General features: G+C 45.9%; 2 protein-coding genes across 2 annotated transcripts; both read left to right on the top strand.

The window, feature by feature from the left end:
- Positions 1–1,422: 1,422 nt before the first annotated feature.
- CCR75_000007 (uncharacterized protein) lies at positions 1,423–3,265 on the top strand (the record flags this gene model as incomplete). The annotated part of the gene is made up of 2 exons (XM_067958115.1): positions 1,423–1,583; positions 1,656–3,265. The coding sequence occupies 2 exons, from the start codon at positions 1,423–1,425 to the stop codon at positions 3,028–3,030; spliced, it is 1,536 nt and encodes a 511-aa protein (XP_067823037.1). The 3' UTR covers positions 3,031–3,265.
- Positions 3,266–15,140: 11,875 nt separating this feature from the next.
- Positions 15,141–16,983, top strand: CCR75_000006 (uncharacterized protein; the record flags this gene model as incomplete). The annotated part of the gene is made up of 2 exons (XM_067958114.1): positions 15,141–15,301; positions 15,374–16,983. The coding sequence occupies 2 exons, from the start codon at positions 15,141–15,143 to the stop codon at positions 16,746–16,748; spliced, it is 1,536 nt and encodes a 511-aa protein (XP_067823038.1). The 3' UTR covers positions 16,749–16,983.
- Between the last annotated feature and the right edge of the window lie 875 nt (positions 16,984–17,858).

Genomic DNA, 17,858 nt, shown 5'->3' with positions numbered 1-17,858 from the left:
CTGCCTGTGCATTCGCACAGCCGCCGACAGCTGACTCCACAGTGTGATTAGTAATTACAGTGTGATATTGTGCAGTCGTACTAACGACCGTACCCCCACAAGCGAGGCCATCGCACTCACTCGTAGTACATCCACACGCTTGTGGACGCTTCCAGACGTTCATCAAATGGCCATCTGATGAACAAGTGGCAGGCATCTTTACGGATCGATGCTGCCAGCTGATTCCTGGCCTATACTTTCTGAGCCAAGGTAAACCGAGGATGACATCAATTTTTTCATCCAAATCCAGTACGATGAAATCATCATCATACTGTAAATCTTTTAACGTGGAGTGAAATTTCCCATGTCGTTTCATCACTATTATCGATGCGCCTCTCGCTAGACGCACCGTGATCCTCGTTGGAGGGATGTCGCGCTCAACATATTTGAGCCTACGACCCTCTAGCGATTGGCGAAAATAAAGTTATTCGACGCCCGACAGTCCACTAGGGCTCTGAGTGACAAATCATCTGTCACTTTTAATTTCAAGGTGATGAGGGATACCTCATCACCAGGTGCAGATATATATATATATATATATATGTGTATGGAGCAACTTAAGTCAAGTGATTTGCAAATTCTCTTGAGTTGCTCGATCAGTAGGGTGTTGCGCCCCTACTGACCCCAACCGTTTTTTGGCGGTCCGCCTCGCTGTTGCGATTTCGCAACAACGTAGGCCCGCGACCGTTGCCCTCATTTCTATGTCACTTAGAAAGGAGTAGCTATCACGCGAAACGCGATACGGATTTCCATTATCATCTAACACGTCCATGTCTTTAAAGAGGGTTAAAAGTAAATTGTATTTGTTATAATTGAGCTCTTCTGTTTTATATCTATTTATTACTAACTTAATTGTATGCTAATTCAAAACGTGTAATAAAGTCTTATCTGTCTCTCTTTGCGCGCGTCCAGTGCTAACGCGGAGCAAGTAGATATAATGACCTATATCGACCATAGATAAGCTTATTCAATATTACTAAATACGATAATATTCTCCAAATATGATGCACCTTTTAGATAATATATTAATTAACAACCTTTAAGTGTTAGTTTATGTAATGATATACCCCGTTACACCACCAGCACAGAATTCTTACTATAACGTAAGTTTTCCATTTAAAGGACGACGACCGCCAATCTGCGTTAATAAAGCTCATGAGCTTCATGAGATGATTTATGTCAAGTGTTTGTAACACTTAACAACATGACTAAGAATTAAGACGGCTTGATGCTAGACATCAATATCGGGTGGTCGTAATGTGTCCTGACTAAAATTCATATTTCAGTATTCGAATGAAAATGCGTAAAATTTTACGGTTTAATTCGTGAATAATTTCTTCTACATCACATAATTTAAAGGCTGGAATTAAACAATTACACACGATGGCTGACGCGACGCATCCAAAGAAACTCACCAAGAAGGAGCTACGTATTCTTGAGCGCCAAAAAGCTACCACAGAAGCTTCTGCACCTTCTCTCACCGAATCTTATGGCGATTTACCACTTGTCCAGTCGCAGGAGCGCCCATTGCACGACTACAAGTCGTAAGTGGTCAATAATTTCTCCTTTCATAGCAGTCAAGCTAAAATTTTGTGCAATTCTTCCAATTTCTGTAGAATAAAGGATTTAAATCCGGAGCTACAAGGCCAAAGCTTCTGGGTACGAGGTTATTTGCAGGCTTTGCGTGCCAAGTCAAAGATCGCATTCGTCACTTTGCGCGAGCAGACGGCCACTATTCAAGCTACCTTGCACGAAAGTGACATAGTTTCGCGGCCCATGATCAAGTATGCAGCCGGTGTATCGAAGGAATCTGTCGTCGACGTGTTCGTTACGCTTCGTGTGCCCGAAAGGCCTGTGCTTAGTACCACACAGAAAGATGTGGAGCTGGACGTCGAGAAGTTCTTTGTCGTTAGCAAAGCTTTGTCCGAACTTCCATTTCAAGTAGAGGACGCTGCCCGTCCTGATGCCATTGTCAAAGCCAAGGGTTCCGGCTATGTGAATGTGGGTATAGAAACCCGTCTTAACACTCGCCCACTTGACTTGCGGACGCCTGCAAACCAGTGCATTATGCGCATTCAGGCCGCCGTAGGACATCTGTTTCGCGAATTTCTCGTAGATAGAGATTTTGTCGAAATCCACACCCCCAAGCTCGTGGGTGGCGCCTCAGAGAGTGGTGCGAATTGTTTTACGCTCAAATATTTTGACCAAGATGCTGCGTTGGCTCAAAGTCCCCAGACGTACAAGCAAATGGCTTGTGCTGTCGCTGGCCTTGAACGCGTTTTCGAAATTGGCCCTGTATTTCGTGCCGAGAATTCGAACACACACCGTCACATGTGCGAGTTTGTGGGGCTTGATCTGGAGATGACTATTAAAGAGCACTACCATGAAGTGCTGGAGGTGTTTTCGGACCTGTTCATCTATATCTTTGATGGTCTTAATCAACGATATGCCAAAGAATTGTCTATTATTAATGAACAGCATCCATTTGAACCGCTTCAATACTTGAAACCCTCGCTTATTATTAGTTTTGAGGAGGGTGTGAAGATGCTGAAAGACGCAGGTGCCGATCAAGATCCCGAGGATGACTTGAGCACTGAGAACGAAAAGTGGCTCGGCCGCCTTGTCAAGGAAAAGTATGCAACCGACTTCTACATCCTCGATAAGTTTCCTCTGGCTGTGCGTCCGTTTTACACGATGCCGGATCCTAAAGACAAGCGTTGGAGCAACTCGTATGACATGATGATTCGTGGCGAAGAAATCGTTTCTGGCGCGCAGCGTGTGCACGATCCCAAGCTTCTTATTCAACGCATGGACGAGCTAGGTGTGCCACAAGAATCCATGCGCAATTACATCGATTCGTTTCGACTTGGTGCGCTTCCACATGGTGGAGGTGGTATTGGTTTAGAGCGGGTTGTCATGCTTTACTTGGGACTGGGCAACATCCGTAAGGCCTCCATGTTTCCACGTGATCCGAAGCGACTCTTTCCTTAAGGACTCGAGATATGCTCTTAGACTCAAGTAGATGCATTCACCTCTTCGCTTTCGTACTAACTGGTCCTGCTCCACCTTACATATCATAAGCTTGCGTATGATTTGCATTTCAAATTCATTTCATTTTTACCGCTTTTGCTGCGTCTGATGGGCATGTTAGAAAATGTACCTTCGAGGCTTTAAATAAATAGATTCTTTTGCCTATTAAAAATTCTATCTACGTCTAACCTCCGATAAATGATCCTCCAAAAAAATATCCTGTTGTACTATACTTTTGAGGTCTACCAATGCCGTTCCTATGGCCATCACCGATGTCCTCTGGTATCTGATACTTTGTAAGATTCTAGCAGAATATTATTTTGGAAAAGGTCTCTATATATAACAGTGAATGGTGCCCGTTACATCTTGGATTGTCTGGCGTGTTTTTGTGTGCGAATTTTGCGTTGTAGATCACACAGGACCTTCAGAACTGCTATCTGATCTTCATTACCGACGTTGAGTATTGTACTTACAAAACTCACAGCATTCAGCTGCACCGAAATAAGCAAACTTTTTTCGTCTGACTCGTCATCATCGTCTGAAACCTCGGGACTTGTTCGTCTGCGTGGCCTAACACCAATTATACCAGCTCGTTGTCCGTCAACTCAACCTACGCCTCCCTCGATTTGATTTAGAAAAATTTCGACTGACACGGGATAGCGAATATGAAGGGGCGTCGGTCGCATTTTGATGTTCGTTTTCGATTACGTCTTCATCTGTGTCGAGGTCCGCTTCATTGCGCGCTTGAGTTCGATTGTCGAAGAGTCCAGTGTGAATCAAGCAATTAGCGATGACCGATTCTGGCAGTCAATACCATTCAGCTTTGCTCCAGCGTATTGCCGCAAGCTAATTAGCTATATAAATATTGGTAGCGCCTTTGTTCATCCAGATCGAGCGCGTCCAGCAGCTGATAGCGACGTTAAAGACGTGTAAAAGCTGAAATTACTCCAGCATCCATAGGCTGATCTTTAATGTTGTTTTGGCGGGAGCGGGATCAGTTAAACATTAGAGATTTTCAACTCTCCAAGGATGTGCGAAGGCGCATTATCGTACAGAAGTGTGACTTGTCGAATAATTTATTTCTTCGTCAGACACTCTTGAAAGTGTTTGCTTGTCATCCAGTTCTCTAGCTCCAGCGACAAAGGGAGCCAAGCTCCTCGCCAGATTTTTTATTAAGTGCTTATGGTATTGAGCGTGACCGATGATGAACGGTTTGAGCCGATGTGAGCCACCTGCAGTGAAGGCAGAAGTAAATCTTGTTCTGTCTTGTTTTGACCTTTCGATTTGCGTGCGCGCCATTGTTTTATCCGAAGCCATTCGATAGAAGAGACCAGACTCATCTGTATTATAGATGTCTTATAACTCGTAGCTTTTCTTTCCGGGTTGGTAGCGCTTCTTTGATCGTCTCCATATCAGCTGATCCGCCCTCGCCGTGCGACTTGAAAGCCTCAAAGCCATGGCGATCCTTAACCTGCTCAATCCATTCATTTGACAATGATGGCGCGTTTTCCATATTAGGATAATCTGGCGTACACGCACAGCTGTAAACCCTGCGCAGTACACGGGAAAGGATTTGCTCCTGCGAGAGGCATATGCAACTGATGTCGTGTCGAACACAGTTGAAGGTGCAATGACGGAATGTAAAATGTCACCAAGCCCTACTTAGCTCATGAAGACTGGTAGTGAAAAGGACGATGACAACAAGTCATGTGTCCAATTGTCCTGCACAGAGCCGAAAGCCTGTGGCAGTAGAAGGCAAGCTGACAGGAAGTCACCTAGAGCCTGGTGCGGTTGGAAGGGGTGCGCTGGCCAAGAGAGCAACGGCACCCGCTTTCAGTCGAAGGTCGTGGTTACTCGGAGCACGAGTACCCATCAGATAAGGACGATCAAAGGCACGTCAAAACGAAAGACTTTTGGATCGATCCCAATTGACGAGGACGGGCCTTCGATCTTTCCTTCCTTTAATTCGGCAAGAAATAGATCCCACGACATCTTGAGGCGTTTCACCATCTCCTCGACAGATTAAGGACATGCTGGAGCACTAACTGAGAACGCCCCTGCTATATTGTCGTCTTTGGCTTCGAATACCTCGATCCACGAAATAGCCGCGCCAGTTCCAGAAGATAAATTGGTGGACTGTTGCTCGTCGTCCACAATGGACGAGAGCGTCCCAGAAACGATAATAACAAACGGTCCGCTGCTCAAGGCTGGGATGCCTCGAGAGACAGTCCGTTCTTAGAGGTTCTGTGGAAACGTCGCGATGTGTTCCCAGAAGAAGTGCCGAGCCGCCTATCAGCAGATAGGAGCATCGGGCACGAGGTTGATCTCGAGCCTGGCACCAAGCATTGTGTGACCAGGCAATGGCCGTTGCCGAAAGAACAAGTCGATTATATTGACAAGAACTTCGACAAGCGAGCCAAGGCGGGAGATTTACGTGAGAGCAAATCGCCTCACTGCAGCCCGACCTTTTGTGTGCGTAAGGCCACATGTGGTTGGCGCGTGGTTAATGCTTACAATAAGCTAGACACGACGACACCATACCGGCGCAAACGCCAATCCCGCGGAAAGACGTTCTGTTGAATTCCATGGGAAAGTCACCTATCTTTTCCGCGTTGGATTTGAAGGATGGCTACTATCAGGTACTCATGAGAGAGTTTGATGTAGCCAAAACGGCAGTAAGCACCCCAAGCGGGATGCTTTGGGAGTGGCTTGTGATTCCCAAGGTTTGAAAAACGTACCAGCGACATTCAACCGAGTGGTGGCTCACGTGATGCGTCAGCACCGTGCCTAGGCGCCCCATTACTTTGACGATGTATTCGTGCATAGTAGGGCCGAGGACGGGCTGGGTGCAATAGAGTCACACAAGCGTCATTTAGACGCTGTGTTGCAGACTTTGAAGGACGCCCAACTGTACGTCAACTTTCAAAAGTGCGTCATAGGGGACCCTGAGATACCTGTGGTGGGTTGCATCGTAGGTACACATGGTGTACGAGCAGACCCAGACAAGGTAAAATTGTTAATGGAATGGCCAGTCCCACGGCATGCGAAGGATTTGCGCCAATTTATGGGACTCGCTAATTACTTGCATACGTGTAGCAAGAATAACGCTGAGCAAACTAAAACATTTTTTGATCTCCTAAGAAACGGACACAGAATGGGTTTGGCTAAAAGAACAATAAGATGGGTTCACATCAGTGAAGCAGTCTCTTGTGGAGGCACCGATCTTGGCATTGCCTGACGCGGATAAGCCCTTTGGCGTCGTCTGCGATGCAAGTAATTTGCAATCGGCGGCGTGCAAATGCAGAAGGATGACGACGGCGTTGCCCGTGTCATCTCTTACCAGTCCCGGCTTCTAAAAAGCCGCGGAACTGAATTACCCTGTGCATGCAAAGAGCTATTTTCAATAAAGTATACTCATGTTTCAGTTTCGTGTGCACCTATTGGGCACCGAACTATATGTGGTTTATAGGGATCACGCATCACTGCGGACCGCAATAAACTCACCGCACCTCTTGCCTAGAATGACAGATGGCTATCATTCTTCTCTAAATTTAATTTCAAAGTTGAATACAAGCCGGGTAAGTCGAATATCTTGGCTGACGCTTTATCGCGCAGACAAGACTTCGAGGTAAGACACCAGGAAAGTGTGTCTAGTGCGAAAGCACAAATTCAGCCGTCAAGATTGGCAGCCATGAAGGCATACCACGTGACAAGCTCATTGGCCTTTGAAATAGAAGAGAGCTACAGTCAGGACGACCATTATCGCCTGCTGTTGGATCACTTTGGTGGACGAAAGGACGAAATGTGACCCTTCCGTTGCACCTGAAAGCTATTTTAGCTACAGTGATGGCCTGTTGTGGCATCAGCTGTATCCTTGTGATCCCTTGAGAATCTTTGTGCCTGATGACACAGGTATTAAGCTGATAGTCCTTCACGAGTCTCATGATGCGCCATCAAAAGGGCATGTGGGCCGTGAAAAGGCATTCTTACGAGTGTCAGAGGAATTTTGGTGGCGACACCTATGTAGATGGGTGGCCATCTATATTCGCTTATGCGAGCAGTGTCAGCACATATAGCCTGCATCGTCCAGCAGTGCGCCACTGAAGCCGCTACCGATTCCAACCAACTGTTGGAAGTCAGTAAGTCTAAACTTCATGTTTCGCATGTTGCCCGATCATAAGGGTCGGACGGGCTCGTCGTCTTTCTAGACAGACTGAGCAAAATTGTGCATTTAGCACCATGTAAGACATCGATCACAGGCAAGGAGGCAGCTCTCTTGTTCCTGGATCGTGTATACCGACGACACGGGATGGCGAAATGTGTTCGAACTGCTAAGTAGCAAGCCCCACATGTCGACCGCAGATCATCCCCAGACCGAAGGCCAAACAAAACGTGCCAATCGGGTCGTGGCGAATATCTTACGAGCTATGACAACTTCAATAAAATGAAGCAAGCAATTGTTTTTTGTGGAGTTCGCAATAAATAACAGTCCACGCTAGTACTGGTGACACACTATTTCTTATACATAGACTACGCCGTTCTCGGATGCCAGTCTCGTTTGTGCGCAGCCCGAGTCTTAGTGGGAAGGCCTTAACTATGCTCGGTGCGAAAGAAGTACATAGTTTCGTCCATATGACGATGACCATGAAGGTATCATCTCAAAGACAGATACTTGCCCTAGTGACCCTGTCAAATTGGCAGTAGTCAATAAAACTACGCCTTATGACCGACCTGTTGGCGGTATCATACACAAGTTTGATGCTAAAAGCGTGAGTAAGGTTCAACGCTTGGTGGATGAGCGACTAGCCATCACACGTAAAGTCCGTGTCGCAAATGCAAACGCACCGGACAAACAAAAAAATATGCGGACCGAAATGGTCGCAAAAATATTGAACGCTTTAGAGTGGGTGGCAAAGTACTATTAAGTTCTGCTACCCTACCCAAAAAAGCAATTTCTGTACTACATGGAGTTACTACGAAGTTGTTGCCGCGTTTAATTGGGCTCTTTACTAGGTAGAAGAGGATGGAGACCTTAATTATAGGCTCACCTTTCTCCCGTATATAAAGATGCATTCCGTATTTTACATGGGTCGTCTAAACGGTATGTAGACCCAAATGAGGTAACATACCCCGATCCGTCTAAGGAGACCGATGATGACGCCGACTGTGAGTCGAGCGTCGTTCGGGTCAGGGAGACGGAGACCGCGGAAAACTATCAGCCGACCGACTCCTCCCACCACGAGTAGGACTCGGAGAGTGAGGGAGATCACGCAAGTAACGCGGATCCCTCCTTATTATCTTACCCAGAAGGTCCAAGCGAGTTTTCAGGTGTTCATAACGCTGACGAACCTTCGCTCAGACATCATAAAGATCCGAGGTCAGTTGCAAGACTTGACTGTCGAGATTCACAATACGTCGTTTAGCACCGCTTGACGCCGGCGACTGAACGGAAGAAGGTAAGGCAGCCACGACTAGGATGGCGAGATCGCCGCTCCTATCAGGCGCCGCCTGCACTAATGGAGGCGGGTGGGAATCAACGCTTTCTTGTTAGTAGCTTGCTTGCCCACCGCTCCGTGGGGCAATGGTATCAGGTCCTCGTCCAATGGAGAGGTTACCCGAAGTGTGACGACTCTTGGGAACCGATCGATACCCTTCGTATTGATCTGCCCGACTTAATAATTGCCAATGAAAAGGAGCACCAGCTGCGCCTGCTGCCCTAGTCTCAAATGGACTAGCAAAAGCAGCGTTATGGGAAGCAATAGAGGGTACAGTACCGCCCCTAATTTCCTTCACACGCAAGCGGGAGAAATTTGTTGCGACCGCTGTTCCATCGCATCGGAATGCGGAAGAATGCGGTGCGTGAATTCCGCCTCGTGGTGGTCAACCGTTTCATCTTAACGCAACACAATTGGGATCGGGAAAATATGACTAAGCGATATTCTCTGAGCCTTCCATGGTTTAAAGACGCCATAATATTTATGAGCGTCTAGAAGGCCGCACTCTAAGAGCGACGCTCTTGGCCCGTTTAAACGAGGCCATTTTAAATGGAGAAGGTATCAGTGATATGCCACCTTCACATAGCGACGTTCAAACCGACTGGCTTTTGACACCGAATGAGCACGTTCAAGTGTCGTCGGCAGAGCTTTAGGCTAAAAATGCTTTATGTGAGAACCATTATGGATAATGGTCGGAGCATAAGGCGTTGTGGATTTACCCAACGAAAAAGCGGCTGCGCATTTATGGGCAGCGCTCTCGTTACCTGTCGCTGCGCTATCCAGCGCAGACGACGAGACATCATTCGTAATTGTTGCTGTTTCCATGTTGTGAGCCATGAGAGAAGTTTGGATGAGCAATAATGCGCCATCATCCTTCCTCATGAATTCGTTGTCCGCATCACTACTATGAGGTGACGGCAACGGTGTCGACTCATTGTAGTCGACAATGAGCGACGGATCAACATCCTCACTGTTAAAAAGAGGTGATTTCTTAAGCCCTGTTAACGCGACAGCAGCAGTAGCTGTCGGCGTTTCGACTAAGGCATTGGACGTCGCCGACGTGTTAACGCGGTGCGTGCGCTTAGTGCGAGGTTGAGCAGGTGTCTACGCAGACGACCCACCAACGTGGCCCTTTTAGGTGGCATATTTGGCACCGTGTATGGAAGCACAGGTCGCTAGAGGGACTGAGAGAGCTAACGGCATGTTAAGCAGCTCGCAGTTCCTCGCACCTCTTTGACGAATTAAAAATCTAAATTCGTTCTATAAGGGGGAGAATGGTGTAACAAACTAAATTTGCCGTAGTGTTACACAGTCCCCGTAAAGTACACTTGGTGTACTTAAGGGGATAATCAGTAAATTAGTAAAGTAATTAGACCCACTACTCGGGTGTGGTTCACACTTGTGACCAACCCTTGTGTATGTGATGCAAATAGGTGCATTCACATTAGAAGGGATGACGCCTTGCGTTATCCGTTACGCAAGGTATCTAGAAAGATATGCTCAATTAGATCTATCTAACTAAAAACTCTTTAAGTCTATAAGTCTTCTTCTGACTCAAGGAGCGACGTTTCTCCGCTACACCTGGAAGCACTCGTAGTCAATCTACGCCTAAGTCTACATAAGACTAAGCTTTCACTGAAATGGAAACATTTCCAGATCTTTCAGAGGCGCAACACATAGCGTATGACCAGCTCAAAGCTTTATTCGGGCTTCAACATATAGAGTCATTATGCCCCAGGGACCAGAGGTCCTGCATGCAAGGCTTGAAGTTTTCATGCAACATGAATCTTCTTTGATTTTGACAGACCTTGCGGCTTCTATGCCAACTCGGTACATCTCTGTACCTGATTCAAAGCCTAAGGCTTGCTTTTTAGTTGTCAATGTGAAGCCATTTGAGGAAAAGTGGGAGAAAATCTACCTTTTTGGATCAAGCAGATGCAAATGTCCATTTACTCTGCCTTTTCTTAACAGAACTACTATAGGTGGCTATGGCTAATTTTAAGCTCGGAGGTAGAGCGATGGAGTGGGCACTCCCGTGCAGCACGTCCACAAACGACGCTTTTTTTCCTCATGGCATTCACTGAAGTAGCAAATCACCGGCATGTTTGCACCGCCTGATCTGGTTTTTCGCATGCATCACGGCTCATAGCGACTCGATAGGGTAAACGAGCCCTAGGGGGATATGTCCTGGAGTTGAGAACTCTCATTGCATCTATGCATCAAGACCCGGTACAAGAAGCAATTGCCGAAACAATCTTTGTGGGGGGTCTCACTGAGGAAGTTGCTCAGACGAAATTATTCCAATCCCACCCTGCTACTTTGAAAAATGCAGTTACCATAGCGCTACGCGCTGAATTAGACTTTAAGTCTGCTCGTGCTAGCGCGCCTGGTTACCGTACAAGCTCTTCGACACATAAGTACCGTCTAATAGGCCGTAACCCATTGATCTAAGCCTTGTAAGAAAGGAGAAGAAGCACTTCAAGCTGTGGAACAGCATAAGAACATCCATAGATGTTATATGTGCAAAAGCACGAAACATTTACGCTGTAAATTAAGGGTCTCGATCTGAGACCAGCTCACGGGGTACCCATGAAGTCGAACTATCGTGTCAGCAAAGACACGAGCACAGCCTTTGTCTGTGATCGACTCCGGGACGGCACAAAAATATACCATCTTGCTAAAACGATCAACGAAAACGAGAATATAATAATTCTTTTGGTTGTCTTCGGGGAATCCGAAGACATCACCCATAGATACGGATTTTGCCAACACTCTGCCATAACAAGCAGAGGTTTTAATGGAGCACGGGACGAGGTACTGGGCTTTACCCGTTGACAAAATTTGCAAGCACGTACGTACCTGCGGACGAACTCACACTGGCGTGGCCAGTAAAAGGCGCGACTTATCATGAGATAAGTCTCCTCATGTACACGATGACCACTTTTTGGTGCATCGAGGGACTCATACATAATGCGTAATCGCAAATTTTTTGGGGTAGGGATGACGACACGAGGTGTGTCGCCAGCAATGGCTGTTTAATAAAACAAACCATTGCGTGTTCTATATAGATCTGTTGAGGATCGATACAATGTCAAAAATCTTTCTAGGATTATTGGAATGGATCTGTAAGGTAATCCATCAACCCTTTAAGAGCCTTATCTTCTTGATAAGCTTATCTAACGTCGTCAAGTAATGTTAACGACGGTACACTTATTGAGAAAACAGTGGTCTTATGCTCACTGTTGATTTGCGTAGCCTGTTCAAAATTGGGCCGGCGCGAAAAGGCATCAGCGACGACGTTAAGTCGTCTTGGTTTATACTTCACTCTCGCCATCCTTTGCGAGAGGTGCGAACTGTTTACAGCCGTGCGTAAAGACGCATGGTCCGTATTTACGATGAACGGTTTATCTCCCAAGAGATAGACCCTAAAATTAGCTACTTCATATTTCATGGTGAGGACAATGCGCTCTGCGCCGTCTATATCATATTGCATTTACGCACAACCGATTGCAAAATCGCTGGCGTCATAGACCACTAGCAATCGCCAGGATTGGGAATTCCAAACAAGCTTTGCTTAATGCCCTCAAAGGAACGCTGACAATCAGCGTTTCATGAACTTTTTACATTTTCTTGAATGTAGAAGAATTATGTATTGTCTTTTCGGCATGATAGCGGATGTACTTATGTAAGTACGCCGCTAAGCCGAGGAACTTTCGAAGTCCCTTTGAATCGGCTGGCACAGGCCATTCGGTGATTGCCTTCATATTTCGGATCAGGGCGCACACCTTCTTTACCCAAGATGCACCCAAGAAGTAGTATTTTGCTTGCAGCGAATATCCACTTCTTGTGATTTGCATAACTTTGTGCTTACGCATAAGTGTGAGATCTTTCGGACGTGAGTACGGCGTACTACAACGTCCGACTTTCTTTTATGGCTCTGCTACGAACGAAGACGTCATCAAAATAACTCGGTGCAAAATTCTGCACCGATCTCAACAGATTGATTACAGATCTTTGTTATCTCGCAGGGACATTACTTAGCCCCTGTGGGATAATCAGCCACTCTCGTAGCATTCCGCTTGGGGTGCTTACTTCTGTGAACGGGAGATCCTGTTTACGCATTGGGATCTGATAGAATCTATCCATCAGATCCATTGACGAAAAGATCGTACTTTTTGACATACCATCAATGATTATGTTTTTTCGTGGTATCGGTATTTGAGCCCGACCCGTTGCAGAGATCAAGTTATTGAACTCATGCACAATCCGCCACCCTCCTGTTGCTTTACGCACGCAGAAGGTCAGAGAGCTATGTGAGTGGGTTGACTTCCATAAATGGCCCGCTGCTAAGCAATCGGCAAAGAATTTGTCGATCGCTAATACTTGCTCATGAGGCAATGCCAACTGCTTCATGACACAGTATTTCGAACCGGGTATCAGGTCGATTTGTGTCTAGTAACCTTAATTCTCAGGCAACTCGCACTATTCTGATTCAGGGAAGACATCTTGTATAAAAGGTTTGTCTTCAAAGACTCCCAGGATTGGGATCTAAGACGTTCCATCCAAATCTTCACATCGAGGACACTTTCGTCCATCGATGAGCTGCTGAGAACCCGTTCGTTCTCTGCAAAAATTACCGCTGACCGAATGTCGGTTACGTAATCGTCCTCTGTGACGAGTACGCAGATCTGCTTGATTTTACCACCATGCAGATCTCTCAAGAACCGCTTAGGTTCTAGGGTTGGTAATTGAGTTACCTCCGAAGTTAACTTCGGAGGCGCATACAGATCAAGAGTATAAGCGCCTACTCTTGAACCGTCATTAATCAAGACGTTTAATGTCTCGGTTTCTTCCTGAGATTTATCCACAGGCTGCCGAGGGATTAATCCCTCGGGATCTTGAAGTCTAGTCACTTCAACATTAACTATTTGAGGAGATTTCTCCTCAAGTACGTGGGGCCTTATTCCCTCAACGTCTTCCGAGTGTGATTGCGCTATCACAGTCGGGTCCTCTACAGTCAACTCTCTACTCGACCTAGCATCATCGTGTTGTCCCTATGGGACAACGGTATCTTTCTTGAATGTCGCCCGCTAGACGTACATTAATGTCTCAATCCACTCGACTTTTTCGAGTGGTGGACCTTCGGCGCTGCCTGTGCATTAGCGCAGCCGCCGGCAGCTGACTCCACAGGGTGATTTGTAATCACACTGAGATCTTGTGCAGTCGTACTAACTACCGTACCACAAGTGAGGCCATCGCGCTCACTCGTAGTACACCCACACGCTTTTGGACGCTCCAAGACGTTCATCAGATGGCCATCTGATGAACAAGTGGCAGGCATCTTCACGGATCAATGCTGCCAGCTGATTCTTAACTCATATTTTCTGAGCCAAGGTAAAGCTAGGATGACATCAAATTTGTCAAATTTGTCATCAAAATCCAGTACGATGAAATCATCATCGTACCGTAAATCTTTTAACGTGGAGTGAAATTTCCCATGTCGTTTCATCACTATTATCGATGCGCCTCTCGCTAGACGCACCGTGATCCTCGTTGGAGGGATGTCGCGCTCAACATATTTGAGCCTACGACCCTCTAGCGATTGGCGAAAATAAAGTTATTCGACGCCCGACAGTCCACTAGGGCTCTGAGTGACAAATCATCTGTCACTTTTAATTTCAAGGTGATGAGGGATACCTCATCACCAGGTGCAGATATATATATATATATATATATGTGTATGGAGCAACTTAAGTCAAGTGATTTGCAAATTCTCTTGAGTTGCTCGATCAGTAGGGTGTTGCGCCCCTACTGACCCCAACCGTTTTTTGGCGGTCCGCCTCGCTGTTGCGATTTCGCAACAACGTAGGCCCGCGACCGTTGCCCTCATTTCTATGTCACTTAGAAAGGAGTAGCTATCACGCGAAACGCGATACGGATTTCCATTATCATCTAACACGTCCATGTCTTTAAAGAGGGTTAAAAGTAAATTGTATTTGTTATAATTGAGCTCTTCTGTTTTATATCTATTTATTACTAACTTAATTGTATGCTAATTCAAAACGTGTAATAAAGTCTTATCTGTCTCTCTTTGCGCGCGTCCAGTGCTAACGCGGAGCAAGTAGATATAATGACCTATATCGACCATAGATAAGCTTATTCAATATTACTAAATACGATAATATTCTCCAAATATGATGCACCTTTTAGATAATATATTAATTAACAACCTTTAAGTGTTAGTTTATGTAATGATATACCCCGTTACACCACCAGCACAGAATTCTTACTATAACGTAAGTTTTCCATTTAAAGGACGACGACCGCCAATCTGCGTTAATAAAGCTCATGAGCTTCATGAGATGATTTATGTCAAGTGTTTGTAACACTTAACAACATGACTAAGAATTAAGACGGCTTGATGCTAGACATCAATATCGGGTGGTCGTAATGTGTCCTGACTAAAATTCATATTTCAGTATTCGAATGAAAATGCGTAAAATTTTACGGTTTAATTCGTGAATAATTTCTTCTACATCACATAATTTAAAGGCTGGAATTAAACAATTACACACGATGGCTGACGCGACGCATCCAAAGAAACTCACCAAGAAGGAGCTACGTATTCTTGAGCGCCAAAAAGCTACCACAGAAGCTTCTGCACCTTCTCTCACCGAATCTTATGGCGATTTACCACTTGTCCAGTCGCAGGAGCGCCCATTGCACGACTACAAGTCGTAAGTGGTCAATAATTTCTCCTTTCATAGCAGTCAAGCTAAAATTTTGTGCAATTCTTCCAATTTCTGTAGAATAAAGGATTTAAATCCGGAGCTACAAGGCCAAAGCTTCTGGGTACGAGGTTATTTGCAGGCTTTGCGTGCCAAGTCAAAGATCGCATTCGTCACTTTGCGCGAGCAGACGGCCACTATTCAAGCTACCTTGCACGAAAGTGACATAGTTTCGCGGCCCATGATCAAGTATGCAGCCGGTGTATCGAAGGAATCTGTCGTCGACGTGTTCGTTACGCTTCGTGTGCCCGAAAGGCCTGTGCTTAGTACCACACAGAAAGATGTGGAGCTGGACGTCGAGAAGTTCTTTGTCGTTAGCAAAGCTTTGTCCGAACTTCCATTTCAAGTAGAGGACGCTGCCCGTCCTGATGCCATTGTCAAAGCCAAGGGTTCCGGCTATGTGAATGTGGGTATAGAAACCCGTCTTAACACTCGCCCACTTGACTTGCGGACGCCTGCAAACCAGTGCATTATGCGCATTCAGGCCGCCGTAGGACATCTGTTTCGCGAATTTCTCGTAGATAGAGATTTTGTCGAAATCCACACCCCCAAGCTCGTGGGTGGCGCCTCAGAGAGTGGTGCGAATTGTTTTACGCTCAAATATTTTGACCAAGATGCTGCGTTGGCTCAAAGTCCCCAGACGTACAAGCAAATGGCTTGTGCTGTCGCTGGCCTTGAACGCGTTTTCGAAATTGGCCCTGTATTTCGTGCCGAGAATTCGAACACACACCGTCACATGTGCGAGTTTGTGGGGCTTGATCTGGAGATGACTATTAAAGAGCACTACCATGAAGTGCTGGAGGTGTTTTCGGACCTGTTCATCTATATCTTTGATGGTCTTAATCAACGATATGCCAAAGAATTGTCTATTATTAATGAACAGCATCCATTTGAACCGCTTCAATACTTGAAACCCTCGCTTATTATTAGTTTTGAGGAGGGTGTGAAGATGCTGAAAGACGCAGGTGCCGATCAAGATCCCGAGGATGACTTGAGCACTGAGAACGAAAAGTGGCTCGGCCGCCTTGTCAAGGAAAAGTATGCAACCGACTTCTACATCCTCGATAAGTTTCCTCTGGCTGTGCGTCCGTTTTACACGATGCCGGATCCTAAAGACAAGCGTTGGAGCAACTCGTATGACATGATGATTCGTGGCGAAGAAATCGTTTCTGGCGCGCAGCGTGTGCACGATCCCAAGCTTCTTATTCAACGCATGGACGAGCTAGGTGTGCCACAAGAATCCATGCGCAATTACATCGATTCGTTTCGACTTGGTGCGCTTCCACATGGTGGAGGTGGTATTGGTTTAGAGCGGGTTGTCATGCTTTACTTGGGACTGGGCAACATCCGTAAGGCCTCCATGTTTCCACGTGATCCGAAGCGACTCTTTCCTTAAGGACTCGAGATATGCTCTTAGACTCAAGTAGATGCATTCACCTCTTCGCTTTCGTACTAACTGGTCCTGCTCCACCTTACATATCATAAGCTTGCGTATGATTTGCATTTCAAATTCATTTCATTTTTACCGCTTTTGCTGCGTCTGATGGGCATGTTAGAAAATGTACCTTCGAGGCTTTAAATAAATAGATTCTTTTGCCTATTAAAAATTCTATCTACGTCTAACCTCCGATAAATGATCCTCCAAAAAAATATCCTGTTGTACTATACTTTTGAGGTCTACCAATGCCGTTCCTATGGCCATCACCGATGTCCTCTGGTATCTGATACTTTGTAAGATTCTAGCAGAATATTATTTTGGAAAAGGTCTCTATATATAACAGTGAATGGTGCCCGTTACATCTTGGATTGTCTGGCGTGTTTTTGTGTGCGAATTTTGCGTTGTAGATCACACAGGACCTTCAGAACTGCTATCTGATCTTCATTACCGACGTTGAGTATTGTACTTACAAAACTCACAGCATTCAGCTGCACCGAAATAAGCAAACTTTTTTCGTCTGACTCGTCATCATCGTCTGAAACCTCGGGACTTGTTCGTCTGCGTGGCCTAACACCAATTATACCAGCTCGTTGTCCGTCAACTCAACCTACGCCTCCCTCGATTTGATTTAGAAAAATTTCGACTGACACGGGATAGCGAATATGAAGGGGCGTCGGTCGCATTTTGATGTTCGTTTTCGATTACGTCTTCATCTGTGTCGAGGTCCGCTTCATTGCGCGCTTGAGTTCGATTGTCGAAGAGTCCAGTGTGAATCAAGCAATTAGCGATGACCGATTCTGGCAGTCAATACCATTCAGCTTTGCTCCAGCGTATTGCCGCAAGCTAATTAGCTATATAAATATTGGTAGCGCCTTTGTTCATCCAGATCGAGCGCGTCCAGCAGCTGATAGCGACGTTAAAGACGTGTAAAAGCTGAAATTACTCCAGCATCCATAGGCTGATCTTTAATGTTGTTTTGGCGGGAGCGGGATCAGTTAAACATTAGAGATTTTCAACTCTCCAAGGATGTGCGAAGGCGCATTATCGTACAGAAGTGTGACTTGTCGA

The sequence above is a fragment of the Bremia lactucae genome, linkage group LG1 (genome assembly GCF_004359215.1).
Source record: "Bremia lactucae strain SF5 linkage group LG1, whole genome shotgun sequence".
NCBI lineage: Eukaryota > Oomycota > Peronosporomycetes > Peronosporales > Peronosporaceae > Bremia > Bremia lactucae.
Note: the sequence above shows the minus strand (reverse complement) of the source record. Positions and strands in the feature narration are given on the sequence as shown.